This window comes from Schistocerca americana, chromosome 7, assembly GCF_021461395.2.
Source record: "Schistocerca americana isolate TAMUIC-IGC-003095 chromosome 7, iqSchAmer2.1, whole genome shotgun sequence".
In the NCBI taxonomy this organism is placed as follows: domain Eukaryota; kingdom Metazoa; phylum Arthropoda; class Insecta; order Orthoptera; family Acrididae; genus Schistocerca; species Schistocerca americana.
In genome coordinates this window covers 455639110-455654171 of record NC_060125.1, presented here as the reverse complement: position 1 = coordinate 455654171, position 15062 = coordinate 455639110, and the positions used below count along the sequence as shown (strand labels likewise).

The following is a 15062-nucleotide window of genomic DNA, read 5'->3' as shown; positions in this document are numbered from 1 at the left end:
GTGCTGTGTGCAGTCTGAGGCTGGTCGGCATTGTTGCAATAGTCGCTATTGTAGTGTTGGGCAGTTGGCTGTTAACAGCGCGTAGCGTTGCGCAGTTGCAGGTGAGCCGCCAGCAGTGGTGGATGTGGGGAGAGAGATGGCGGAATTTTGAGAGCGGACGATCTGCTTGTGCGTCCATCAGAAAGAGTAAATTTGTAATATTGGATATCATGGACTGATATATAAGTATTATGACTTTTGAACACTATTAAGGTGAATACATTGTTTGTTCTCTATCAAAATCTTTCTTTTGCTAACTATGCCTATCAGTAGTTAGTGCCTTCAGTAGTTTGAATCTTTTATTTAGCTGGCAGTAGTGGCGCTCGCTGTATTGCAGTAGTTCGAGTAACGAAGATTTTTGTGAGGTAAGCGATTTGTGAAACGTATAGGTTAATATAGTCAGGGCCATCCTCTTGTAGGGATTATTGAATGGCAGATTGCGTTGCGCTAAAAAATATTGTGTGTCAGTTTAAGCACAATCATGTATAATTTTTCTAAGGGAACGTTTCAATAGTATAACCCAGAATTATTATAATAATACACATTTGTTAGCTATGAATGTTTCTAGGCTCGAATATCGATACTTGATGCCGGCCGCGGTGGTCTAGCGGTTCTGGCGCTGCAGTCCGGAACCGCGGGACTGCTACGGTCACAGGTTCGAATCCTGCCTCGGGCATGGGTGTGTGTGATGTCCTTAGGTTAGTTAGGTTTAAGTAGCTCTAGGTTCTAGGGGACTTATGACCTAAGATGTTGAGTCCCATAGTGCTCAGAGGCATTTGGCATCGATACTTGATAGGCTCTTACGTTTCCATGACATCTTACACTGTCTAGGAAGAGGGTTTACAGCGCCATCATTGAAAGGTAAATAAACAGCACGGAAGATTCATGGCGAGTAGCTATAGAAACCAAGGAGAATAACCACCTCTCACGTATCACTATGTCAAAATTAGATAGCAAAACTACATACATGGAAACACCTTTCCGATACTACTTTCGTGAGAAGAACTTGCGATGGAACGGATACATGAAATGACTGTTAATTAGTGCTGCCTACACACCTGACAATTGCCAGAGCGCAGGTGGGAGCTACCTGCGGAGACTGGAAATCATATTTTCGTTTCGTTTTCTTTTTTTTTTTTGGGTGGGGGGGGGGGGTGAGAGGGTGATTGTGAAACTCACCTTGAGCCAGATGGCGGAGCTGCTGGGCCAGGTGAAGTTGATTATCCGCAGAACACCACAGTCAAGATCCATTGACGGCGAGTGACCCAAAGCTGCAGATATCACTAGCATTGTTGTGTACGAATTCAGCCCGAAGAAATCCGCAGACCCTGCCGGTGAAATGTCAAATTATACAGTTTAAAAATTAGCTCAGTGACCCTTTATTTTAAAATACGTGGTAATGAGTTCAATTATATATGCGTCTTAAGAGTGGTGGCGTATCTGACTTAATGTCAGACGATACGTTAATATACTCCATGTATTTCTTTTCACATGTAGAGGTAGTAATGTAACTGAATGGAACAATATAAAAAGCACAGATCAATGCCACTCAATTGAAGACTGTGGTACCATCTAAGTTTCGTATTTCATTGTTTCAAACTTACAATAGCAATATTAAATGAATGTTGGGAATGTGAAAATCTCAATCAGTTTACTCAATGTTATCTGATAATGTTGTCAGCTTAGTCCGAATGAAAACTAATGCCCAGACTACAATTTCTCACAACACCATACAATAGAGCAATAGTAATAATTAAAGTAATCATTGTAATGCTGTCAAAAACATGCTAGCAATGTGTGTTGTTCAGTAATTCGAATGTTGCAAAGAATCCGACTCAGTGACTTACAGAAGGCGTTTCACAACGTTCCGATGTATAGAGGAATTTATGTCAAACGAATTATCGTCTGGAACTTGTTGCTGTAATTCATGAAACCAATTTTTGTAATCTGTCTTAAGAAAATTCGAAGATTTTTATTGCAAGTTTAACTATGTACAATTCCCACAATACGTAGAGACCTTTTCTAATTGTTATTTATTATATAAGCACTAGTGGTGGTAGCCACAGTAAGGGAGTCTTGGGTTGAATTCCGTGACGTGTAGCCTGTGTGTGTGTCACTGTATCAGTAAATTTGCTAACATACCAAAAGTGAAGCGTTGTACATGACTTAAACATTAACAACCGGTAAAAAACGTTTTAACAATGCCAAAAGAACCAAAGGACTTTTAAGGACAGTCATTTATATGTTTCGGGCATCTGGGCTACAACCATTCATGCAAGGGCAAGACTAAAGTTGAGTATTATTCGATGTATGTGTATGAAGGGTGATGTAGCAATATTTTATGCTGACATACTAAGTGTCGCGAACACTTAGTGCGACAAACTGAGTGTATAGAAACGGGTACCAATGGGTAGAAATCAATATTTCAAGTGGTACAAGCTGTTGAATGAACAGAACGACTCTGGCGCGTGTTTTGTAAGCTGATGAGATTTAATGGTAAGTCATCCGTTATGTGTTTATGGGCCAATTCTTGAGTCAATCAAAGTTTTCAGTTCATCAATAATTGCTGACGAGGGTACAGTACATGTTGCAGCCAACTACATCTGCCTCATTACACCGGGCACCACCTGGCGCTGTGTGGGTTATGGTACTTCTGGTTCCACTAACTGATCGCCCTCACCCACCTTCCCTGATCCACTCGGGGATGGCGAGTGGGAAGAAGGTGCTTGAACAGAAACATTGAATATGTAGTGTAGCGGAATATCATCCTTGGAACGCTCAAAGAATACGCACAGATACGTTATGGGACAGAAGTCATCCTAAGTGGCATGCACTAGACAGGCGAACTCTTATTAATTGAGACACAAAGAATTAAGGACCACAGATATATATCTTAGTAACATCAATGATGCAGAAGCAAATAAAGCAGAGGCAGGCTTGTCATTTTAACATTAAGCGTTCGTAGGTAGACGTAGTGACAAATAAGATAAAAACGTAGAGGACCTCATAGGAGCAAAAGGAAACACGTAGGACGGGACAGAAAAGAGACTGCCTGGTTTCTGCATCCTCTGGTGCAGGTGACTGACCGTTGATCATCCGCTTCTCCTCCTCTGTGAAGCTGGGCAGCCGAGACCTGGGTCGACCCTCGGCTCTGCTGTTGTTGTCCACACGTTCTCGCACCACTGCCGGGTAGTCGCCGTCCACGTATATAGGGTTCGCGTACAGGCCCAGCTGTAAGGTGTGCATAATGCAGCCGCTGCTTAACACAAACTGAAGTATCTTAGTGAAGAGCAGTTGGGAACTGTTATTTTGATCTAGATCCTACGGTTAAATGGTTCAAATGGCTCTAAGCACTATGGGACTTAACATCTGAGGTCATCAGTCCCCTAGACTTAGAAACTACTCAAACCTAACTAACCTAAGGATACCACATACATCCTTCCCCGAGGCAAGATTCGAACCTGCGACCGCAGCAGCAGGGCGGTTCCGGACTGAAGCGCCTAGATCCTATGGTTAATCTGAAGTAATTTCCATTCCCGTCACCTGTCCCCATTTCACTAACAATGCTACATCACAACCCTGTACTGCCTTATGTACATATTTTCAAACCCACCATTAGTGTCTCTCTTTCTTTACCTCTCTCACCTTTCATTCCCTCAAATACAGTTTCTGCTAGTGACTTGTTTCGTAGTCCAAACATATGATAAAAATGGATGTGTTTGTGAGTGTGTGTATGTACGGTGATACTCAAAAGCCGCAGTACACCCTGTTATGTTAAGAAATCTGCAGGAATGGGGGAACCTGAATATTCCAGTAAAGTATGGGTGAGATGGTCTATCTTTTACCATATGTACCGAACATGGCCCCATCTTGAAATCGGCTATCTGGAATCTTTTTCTTAAATGGAAAGGGGCTCGTGTTATATATCAAATAACATCGGCATTTTCTGAGATGTTCATTCTTTTAAACAGATTCGAAGTAGTTGTTATAGTTCAAAAGTTACAACACTTTTTTGTTACAGGTAACTGAAGATGGCTTTGACCAAGGAGTAGACAATTGAGGTCATTTTGTTCTCTGGAGAATGGTAATTCCGAGGCATGGCGGCAGATTTTAACAACCGGCACCCAGAAAGACAACACAGGTGAATAATTCCAAATTCTAAAAAACTGGGACGAGCTGACAAGGCACAGTGTGGCCGCCCAAAAAATGCTGCTAACGAACAACTTAAAGAACGGTTTTGGTGTCTTTCGTGAACAGCCTACACTGCAGCACACGACGTCTGTCAGCATAATGTTGAATCAGCCACTCATCGATCGTACGAATCCTTCGTGCTTATCAGTTCCATCCATTCAAGAATCACCTCCTCCACCACCTAACAGAGAATCACCCGGACAGACGTATGTAGTTTTGCGCTTGGGCCCTAGAGCAAGTTCAACAAGATCCCTCTTTTGTACACGATATCTTGTTCAGTAAGGCAAACGTTTTTGTCAGTGGTGAAGTCAACTGTCACAGTCACAGATACTGGAGTGACCAGAATCCGCACTGGATGGATCCTTCAACGGTAGTTGATGAGGTAAAAGTTATGTTGTGTAGAATATGGGGTACCAGCGAGTTGGACCCATTTTCATTGCCCATAACCTAAATTGTCAACGATACCTGTAAATTCTGCAAGAAACGGTATTTCCGTTAGTTCTGAATGTAGATGGCAGCTTTACCCCTTAATTTCATCAGGATGGGCAACACCATACTACGGAGCAGTTTTTTGTCAGTGGTTAGATGGTAAATTTCTTGTTCACTGGATTGGCCGACGTAGTTCTGTGGAATGCCCACACAGAACATCTGATCTCACACCACTTGGCTTTGGGATCACTTGAAGAACTCGAATGTGCAGAGAAAATAAGAAGCAGACGTCATCACACGTTCTCGAGCAACCTTAAAGAATCGTGTGCCTGCATTTCTGCGGAAACGTTCAGCTAGTGCATGATTATTGGATCCAGCGCCTTCATATGTGCGTTGACCGAGAGTAATTCGATTGAGACCACATTAAATGACTGTCCCTTACGAGAACAGTCCAGCCTGTAATTCCAGCTGGAATGATTTGTTAACTTTTGAATCATAATTGCTACTTCCAATTGGTTTATAGAAATAAAGTTGTCAGAAAATGTTGATGCTACTTAACATATCACAAGAACCCTTTTCAATTAAAAAAAAGACGCATTCAATATGGTCGATTTCTAGACAGCGCCCATTTTCGGTACATGCCGTAAAATATAGACCGCCTCACCCTTACTTTAAATGAATATTTTGACTCACCCTGTACAACCACTTACGTCTAGAAAGAGTCACTGTGAGGTAGGAACCATCTACCTATCAGAGTGGTTGGGGGGGGGGGGGGCGGGGGGGGGAGGTTCGTAATTAAAAAGAAATGTAGTCCACGATGCACGAATACTCAGATTTTATTTATGCAGTATTTGAGAATGACAGCAATAAAGTTTCCAAATCGTTTCAAAGCTTTGCGAAACAGTTTCTCGCTGATAACCCCCAAAAATTATGAATGGATAAATGTTTATCGCTTACTACATTTTCCCCGTTTATGCAACAAATCTACCGCATCAGGCGCCACGTTTAATTATTACTTCTTCGCTACTAACTGTATTCAGAAGTTTGCAGGCAGTATTCATATAAACCAGTTAATATAGTTGCAAAATTATATTATTTTACGACACACACTTCAGGTGAAATGACTCCATAAACACTGAGATGATTAAAAACTGCTGCATGATGTCTAAAGTTTCAATTTATTTCTTTTTTTCTGCTAACTCCATTCGCAACCACATTTCGCATGCATTATCCAAGTATGTCGCTGAATGTACCTACGTAATACAATCTTACGACTCATACTTAAGGAGATGCCACATGATAAAGCTCGAGCTGCGGGAAACGAATCTGGAGGGCGAAATTAGCTAGACATACATATTAAATAAGTGCACAAATATGTGGAATCATATTTAATATATGTGACATGTGCGGATGCGGACAAAGTCGCGGGTAAAATACTCTTCCTAAACTTGTGGATAGATTTCAACCAAACATGGTACACATATTACTTATTCTGTGGTAATAAATAATGTTAGGGTAACAACCAGCAACCCACCATTTCCGTGGGAGGGATAACTGGGACAGAGAAGGGAGCGGAAAGAGATGGAGAGACAGACTGGGGGAATGAGGGCGTGGACACTGATATGGTTGACGAGGAGATAGACACACAGAGACGGAAGGAGGAGATGGAGAGAGAGATGGAAAGGATAAAATGAACAAGGAAACGGAAGAGATGGACAAAGAGAGTGAGAGGAGGAGATGGACTAGTAGAACTGTACTAAATGCATACCCAAGCAATGCTCGGTACTCAGCTAGTAAGGTTTTTCATCAGCATTATGAATTGTATGATTTTTAAATTAGTATGGGTATTATTATTATTGGAATCCTCTATCTCAGCTTTCACATTTACAACAGAGGCGTAAGTAAGGTTCAATAGAGTGTGCTGTGTATAAACGTGAACAGGACATTGGGTCTTTTGCACATTGTTCAGTTTATTCGACATGCCTAGAAAGGTCGTTTCGAACTTAGAATATGCACGCATTGTTACCTGAAGGCAAGCAGGTTGGTGAGCACAGCAAGTTTCCGAATTGGTGTGCACTACAGCAACGTTATACGAACATTCAGTCACTGTTGCGAGACAAAAGCCATAGAAGATTTGCCTCTTGGTGCCCGTGCACAGTCAACAGCTCGCAAGTAGATTCCCGGAGCAGAACGCAACAGAAATGAGCACCATCGTTTTGGAAACAACTGCAACGGTCTTGACGACCCTCGCAGTACACAAGTGATTTCACACGATAAATCCTGTCTCTATATGTCCGTTACCAAAAACGGTACGAATCTCCCAGTAAGGTGGTGCTTGAAGAGCAGGGCTTGGGAACACGTGGAAAAGATCCTGAATCTGTGGCGTCAGGTTCTCTTCACTGATGACAGGGGTATATGCCTGACGCCTGAATACTGCCATAAAAGAGAGAAAGCCACCCCAGTATACCATTGCATGTTCTACGCAAGCAATTCACTATGTTTAGCTCAGAGGTATCTTGGTCATATTTCGGCCCATAATCAAGTGCAGATGTCGAACGATTTCACCACTGTCGACGCTAATTTGAGAGCTGTACAGTATCTACACAGTACCATCGAATCTATTATCCAGCGCGATAGTATTTTGGCGATTGATTGATACTTTAAGATAATACATAAGCACATTGAACCTACTTCATGAACACTTTCCTTTAGCAGACAGTATCAACGTAATTCAATAGCCTGCGGTACTTCCCGCCAAGAACCGGAGTCACCATTTGTGAGACCAACTGAAATTTGCAATACAGCGTTTGCTGGAACGCTCCTGTCACAATAAATGGCCTGACAACGGCCTATGTCTAAGAGGTGGGGAAGCTTCAGTAGCAACTTGTGTACCATTCTGTGGACAACACGCTAAGGAGGATCCAACCAAGTAACAATATTCAAGGTGAGGAAAATGGTATTCAGTTTTACCTAAGTAATTTCCTTATAAGAGATGTACAAAGATGTGGACTTCCGAATACAGAGTGCTTTTTTTGGGGCTGTTGTGTTCTTTCCCTCGTTTCCGTGTCATTCCTCCTAAGACAATGCTCTTTCAACAATGCTTCTGCTTTTCCTGTGCCTTGATCTTGACTTCATCTCAGTGTTTCTGCACTATTCTTTCTTAGTTTCACTACTCGTTTTTCACGTTTACAGCTTCTAAACGTAATTCTTTTAGGATTTATAGAAGAGTTTGTAACAACAACTGTACGTATAATAATTTTTTCTTCTGATTTTCGATAAATTAGTGTAAGCAATGTTTTGATTTCATTTCTTTTTCTTTTCGTGTCATTATGTTAAAGAAACTGTAAGCAACTTTCGATGTGAATATTAATATTTATGTCAAATTTCAAGCAATGCTATAACAGAATTGAAGTGTAACCCATGTTGAAACTATTGTAAGATGTTAAAGTTGTACTTGTGCGTCTGGTCCATACGTAGGCAATGTATTAGGATATGTAGAATGCAAAACCTCGGGTGAATACCCTGTCTGTAGGGGAGCGGTAAAAAGTGGATGGCAGGCGAGCGCGGGAAAATGCACACGGGCGCGTCACGGCATAACGGGCTCAGCAGTAGTAGTCGGAGTTGGGCATCGGTCTGAGAAACACGCTCTGGATCGAGGAGGCTCTCCTGGAAAACGTGATTTCATTGAGCCTCGGATGGGCCGTTTCCGACGAATATACAGCATGGCTATATTCCATAGGCACTAAATGGAAAAGGATTGCGACGCTAAGAAGAAGCAAAGTGCCGATACATCAAGAGCCATAGCTGTGATTGTATGTGTGCTGTGCGCCTCGCCATCTCGCCTCCCGCCAACCGCCGCATCGACACGAACAGGTTGAAACATTTAGTACTGTATTCGTATGGACCAGTGTTACTTTTGTTCCTGACTGTTCAATAACAACTTAACTTTTACCAGAAGTGTCCTATCATTTAATTATCCTCATCACTAACCTAGACAGGGTCCTTTCCACATATGCAATCCGAGTGTCCCGAAATGAAGATTTAAAGTTTATGTTAATAAAAATTACCTGCAGACCTATCTATGCTAGAATAACGTTTAAGGAATTTTATTGTTAATGAATATACAAGTAAAGACCATAGGTCTGACAAAGTTGGAAGATAATGTTGAAATTGGTTTAGTAATGAAGTTTAATTAATTTGAGACAAAAATAATGGTAGTTAAATAAGCAAGAAATAAGACAAAAAGAGTAGTAATTCATATATTGGAAACCTTGAGTGCTTAATGAGTTAAATAGTTAAAGAATTTCAATACAGTGACCATTACAGTTTCAGGGTCCCCCCCAAACCGTCCCCTTTTATTTTTTATTCATCTAAATTCTGAAGTGTACTGAACTGATTTGACCAGCAAAGTTAAAGTCAATATAAAACCAAAATTTATTAGTGTTTTACCTTTTTCAAAATTGATATTGTGTGTGTGTTTCGAAAGTGCTTTTTCTAGAGAAACCTATGCCCGATTTTAATCAGATCAATAGACAGTACGAAGTTTGTAGTAAATATTATGGTGTATTGTTGTGTATTTATGGCTTGTTCATATTAATACAAAAAGGGAAATTATTAGTTCAGTAGATTTTCTGGTTATAATATTTACCATATTATGCAGTGTCATTAAGTGTTGTTTTGTATGAACGTACTTCAACTTGTACTGGGAAGAAACTCAGTTAATGCCTAATTAGGCTGGCGACCGTATTATTAACAATTTGGTATCATCTGCTGTGTTGCTTCTTGTCCGTCTTAACGTGTAGTTGCACTTCAGACTTGCTTGACGTATCATTGTTGTTACTGAGTGGGTGAAAGTCTGATTTTGCCTCCATTCTGGTACACTCGGTCAGCATATATACCAAAATCCTATCTTATAAGGTGAAGCCCGTCAACTTACCATAGTACAGGCTTTAATAAGTAACGTGCGCGATAGCGTAGTGTTACAAGTTGTTCCGCCAATTGAATCGCAAACCTTTCTGAAATCTACGAACGTCGCTAACAATGTGATACTTCTGTGTGTCATGTAAGATATTACATAATTACGATTCAGTATTAGTTCAGCATATCAATGTGCTTTCCTGAACCCTCCCCCATTGTTTTATTCTGTCGCTTTTATTTGAAAGTAATTTTATTAATTTCATAAGCCTTATTCTTAGGTTACCAGCTCCCCTTGAATCTAAGGACCCTCCTTTTCGTAGTTATGCATGTGATACAAAACCTTGTTAGAATTTACACTTAGAATAGTATATTAATCCATGGAAAATGCTTTATTATATCCTAGCAACCATTAATACTAAGGCAGTAGACCTTTTAACAATAGAGGACTGTTTCATTCAAGGATTATGTCGATAGACGAGCAAGACGCTCGAGCTAAAGACAAACAGAGTATTTTAAAATGAAGTTATCGTACCTGGAACTGGAACATACGTTCCTGAGCCTCCAAAGTCTCTTCCAGGTCATTGTACGGTTCGAACCAGTCACAGTTCAGCGTGATACTGATTTTACCTGCAAAAGAGACGTATATTGGAAACACCAAAACACAATGCAGTATTTTATGATCGTTCTGTGTAACTGAAAGGGGAAATATAAACTGAGATCAGACAGATACACGGTGAACAAACATGCTTTCCTATCACATAGACGAAATAGTATTATGATGTGTTGGATATCGGTCTCACTAGGACCAGCAGTTATCAAGAGATAAGAATTTCACTAGCCATCTAGTGTAAACGTGGCCACGACGTCTTATAATGCGTGTTTGAAGACTTTCAAGATGAAAAAGAAGTGCAAGAATTGAAGCTGTTAAACCCGCACCTAACGGAACAGCCATTACGCTCTTTCTTCCGGAATAAATAATCACCACACGTTTAGGAGCCCACAACCATATTTCATCCGATGAAATCCCACATGTCTTTGTGGAGAAACGTTTTCAGGAACGTATCTCAGAAGATCTGTTGTGTAGTACGACAAGTAGTGGCTTGGCTGGGCCTAATGTTACCGCACTGTCGTATCGGGCAACGTTATGTGCACTTTATAGAAAGAGCTTCCAGCATTGTAGGAAAAGGTTCCTTTGGCTACAAGAATGGATATGTTCTTCCAGCACGAAGGACCCTTTGCACATTCAAGTTGTCAGGTGACATAGCAACTAAAGCTTACTTCCCATAGAAATTGTCACGATTCTTGAACTCCAGTATCACCAGAACTTACTCCTTTACCTTTTTACCTGTGGGGACGAAAGATGGAGTCTACAGAGGGAAAGAAAATACAAAAGGTGAATTGATCGTTCGGTTATGAATAACTTTGCCGTGATAAAATAATACCAAGGTGGCATAAGGAGAGCAACACTAGGATTTGTCAAGAGAATTCCTAAATGCTCTCAAGTAGGAAGTGGAACATATGGAAATAACATTTGAATTATTTGCCTTTGCTTCTCTCCTACGAGCATATCGTTGGGTTACACCACAACCTGTAACCACTGAAACTGAATTCCTGGCATATGGAGTGTTTTCTTCTAATGAGTCTGTAGTACTATCTTCCAAAGTATTTGGTATACCTCCTGAAAGCCATTATGCAGCTGAGTAGATAGCACAGAACCTTAGACCACACTAGTGTGCGGTGTTGCGTGCAGGAACCTCTGTTGGAACCTCACGACGGCACCACAAGTGAAGACAGTCAGTGTCAGGAATCATCATGTTTTATTGCGGCGCCCCACCGGGAAGTCATTTATGTCCGGGCACAGAGGCGCTCAGACAGTCCCGGCCCAATCAGCGACCACCTGTAATCATCGCTAACGACGACAATGTCGTCATAGCATAGGTCCGGCTCCGTGCTACAGAACTGTACTCTGAATTCTAATCACGTTAAAGGCAGTTACACTCTGATATGAAACAACGGTTCAGTGTCAGAATCAAGTACACGTCATTCTTTGGACAATAATTATTAGAAGCGTAAGTACTTAACATGCGCAAGCGTAAATAAATTACTAATAATTTGTGTCTGTGTTGTAATATCTGCCCGACGTCTCACTGAAGCAATCTACTTGCTACGCCACAAGCGTCATGGATGATACAGATGTTGGTGTTATGTAGGGTGAGGACGGGTGACCATAGGTGATGAGAGCACTCCACGAATCGTTTCACGCAGTACAGCGAGCGAACATAACAATGAGTTTTAGCACTTCCTGCGTTAACTGTCAAGAAACTAACGTAAACACTCCACTTGATCGCTTAGTATTTCACTTCAGTATTAACCGTGGAATGAGCTATAATCCAGTAGATTGCATTTGTGCACTTCGTCGCCATTAACAATGGTTTTTGTACTGAATTTGATGCTGAGTCAATTTGACACAATGATGATGCAGAAAGTGTGGTGTAGAATTCTATTCAGACCCCCATAACTTTATCGCATGTAGATATCATTGTTTTCTTAGTAACTGATAATGCCCAAGATCCGAAATCAGCTGATACAACACAAGTGAGAAATGAAATTTTCTTTTGTTTTTTGAGTTCTGCTTGACGTTGAATTTTTCTTTGTGTAACTACTTACGTATGTTTAAGTTAGGAGTATTTATGGTATCTAAAGTATGCTTCTTCATCTCAGAGTAGCACTTGTACCCTATGTCATCAGTTACTCCATGGATGTGTTCAAATCTCTGTCATGCCCTACAGTTTTTACCTTCTACAGTTCCCTCTAGTACCAAGAAGGCTACTCCATGACGCCTCAACACATGTCCTATCATCGTGTCCCTTTTTCATGTCAGTGTTTTCCATATGTTCCTTCATTCGTCGATTCCGCAGAGAACCTCTTCATTCTTTATCTGTCCACCTGATTTTCAACATTCTTCTGCAGCACCACATTTTTAACGCATCTGTTCTCTTCTGTTTCGGATTTCCCTCTGTCCATGATGCATTAGCATACAATGCTGTGTTCCAAAAGTACATTCTCAGAAATTTATTCCTCAAATTAAGACCAATATTTGATGTCAGTAGATTTCTCATGGGCAGGAATGCCCTTTTTGTGCCTAATAATCTGCTTTTTATGTCCTTCTTACTTCGCCCGCCATGAATAACTTTGACTACAAGGTAGCAGAATTCCTTAAATTCGTCTGCTTCGTAATCCCCAATTTTGATGTTAATTTTCTCGCTATTCTTATCTATGCTAAATCTCATTAATTGTAATTTTTCCCTGTTTATTCTCAGTCCATAATCTGTACTCATTAGACTGTTCATTCCATCCAACAAATCCTGTAATTTCTCTTCATATTGACTAGGGATACTAACCTCATCAGCGAATCTTGTCATTGATAGCCTTTCGCCCTGAATTTTAATCACACTGTTGAAATTTTTTATGTATTTGTAAATCGTGTATACGATTTAACTACTCTGCGCAAAGGAATTAATATCGGTATAAAACCATAGAAATTTTGAGAGAGAAGCAGCTGAATGTCATTAGGTATGGGTGGAAAAGCGTGTAACGTAGTTAGTTCGATTCATTAGTGGTTCGATTAGCGAGAGAGGAACAAAAAGTTGCGTTAAAGGACATTAATAATTATTTATTGGAGAAGAAGGAAAATTGAATTCAGTCTGCCCTCAACTGAAGCTATAAAGTCTACATACGAGTCCGCAGTCATGTTCGGCACTTTATTCATAAATGTGAATGCTGACCGCACATTTCGCCAGTTCATTAAACATATAACGATACTCGCATCAGATACTCTTCCTGGTCTGATGATCGATGATGCTACACATAAACAAGGTAGAACATTATTTAAAAAGGGCATTCGTAGTAATGGTGTTGTTGTAGGAAAAACTGTTGGAGACGTTGAAGTGTAAACACGCAGTAAGGCCAGTTTAGTGTTACTAGTAATCATTATATGATCTCCTATTTGTTTGAATAAAATTTGAGTGAGCTATCTATTGAAATGGAACAGGTGTCTGTATGAATATAGTATCCATTCCAGCTGAACATCCTGACATAAACTGTATTACATAAATTTAAATCTCTGAAACTGCCAAATTACTCTGATAACCACTCAATTATCAGTCTTCTAGAAGCTTAACTGTGTATTTCGTTATGTTTAAGAAGGAGGAATTGCCATATTGAATACTGCAGAGACAGTGGGAACAGAGACTCCAACAAAACTAGCCATATTTATCACAAGGTAGGCGCAGCTTACTTACTTGTACGTCTGATAAAAAAAAAAAAAGAAAGAGTGAAACCAAAATCAGCACATCAGCAGTCTCTTGTATGCATTCAGAGAGCAGGAACCATTATTGTTTTGAACGGAAAGAGAGATTAAAGACTGCCCTCTGATATTTAACGAAACAAGTTATTTTAGGATCATTCTCATAGATGAAATATTTAATAAGCGATTCGCTAGCAAACTGTTTACAAGTTTTCGACCTTACCCAATTACACATGAACAAATACACATTTACGAGCCCTAAGCTTCTTATTTTAGTACATACAACTGCAAAACCCTGTGTGTGTTTCATATGATTACCCTGATGGAGAAAATTAGTTGAAAGCTGGACACACCTGTAAGACAGGAGCTGAATTACTGTGCACAAACGAAATTATGGCACTAGCTGTCGAACCTAAAGTGGGGAACTGCACAATATTAAAATAAGATTAAATGAAAATGTTAACTGACACAAGTTTCAAACGAATACATTCATTTATTCAACCAAATACTCAAATATGAAATACATAGGACTATCTAACAACCTCAGTTAATATTTCAAAGATGCACTGCATGGAATGTACTACGTGTATCTGCTGGTTCTCAGGGCTACTTGAAAGTCCTGATAGCATGCCCACCGAGCATTTTCATAATTTTCCTAAATCGCTACAGGCGAATCCTGGGATGGTTCCTTTGAAAGGGCAGGTCCGACTTCCTTCACCATACTCCCCTAACCCAATGAACCGATGACCTCGCTGTTTGGTCCCTTCCCCCAAATCAACCAACCAAAACATATCCGTTTGATGCAACTGTAATTCTAAAAATGATCAATGTACATCTAACAAAACGAACACAGTGACTATGGGCTGTCGGTTGGACTGGGAAGTGCAAGCGTCTGCCCATAGCACTACTGGATTTGAGACATATCTGCAGTGCCTTGACTAAATTCTGATCAAGGGTTTTTCTAAGGTGCCGGTGCTACTACTAACGCTGTCCATAAAGTATCTGCATGAGAAATGCAGAGCATTTCCGTCATAGCTGTCTCTCTGAAGTATGGAACATGGAGCGCTGTTCCACCTACACGAACACTGAACCGTGAAGGAACTCCTAAGTCCATCGCCGTCTCCATCTTCGGACGAACTCTTCCATGCACACCCGCCTCCCTCTTCAAACTCGGTCTCCT

General features: G+C 40.6%; 1 protein-coding gene across 1 annotated transcript in view; it reads right to left on the bottom strand.

The window, feature by feature from the left end:
* The window catches only part of LOC124623005 (myrosinase 1-like), a 74115-nt gene that overhangs the window by 15328 nt on the left and 43725 nt on the right, over positions 1–15062 (bottom strand). The window contains exons 6-8 of the mRNA XM_047148796.1: positions 10109–10203; positions 3126–3270; positions 1219–1367 (exon numbers count right to left, since the gene is read on the bottom strand). Coding sequence (XP_047004752.1) covers positions 1219–1367; positions 3126–3270; positions 10109–10203 — 389 coding nt within the window. The remainder of the gene's footprint in view (positions 1–1218; positions 1368–3125; positions 3271–10108; positions 10204–15062) is intronic.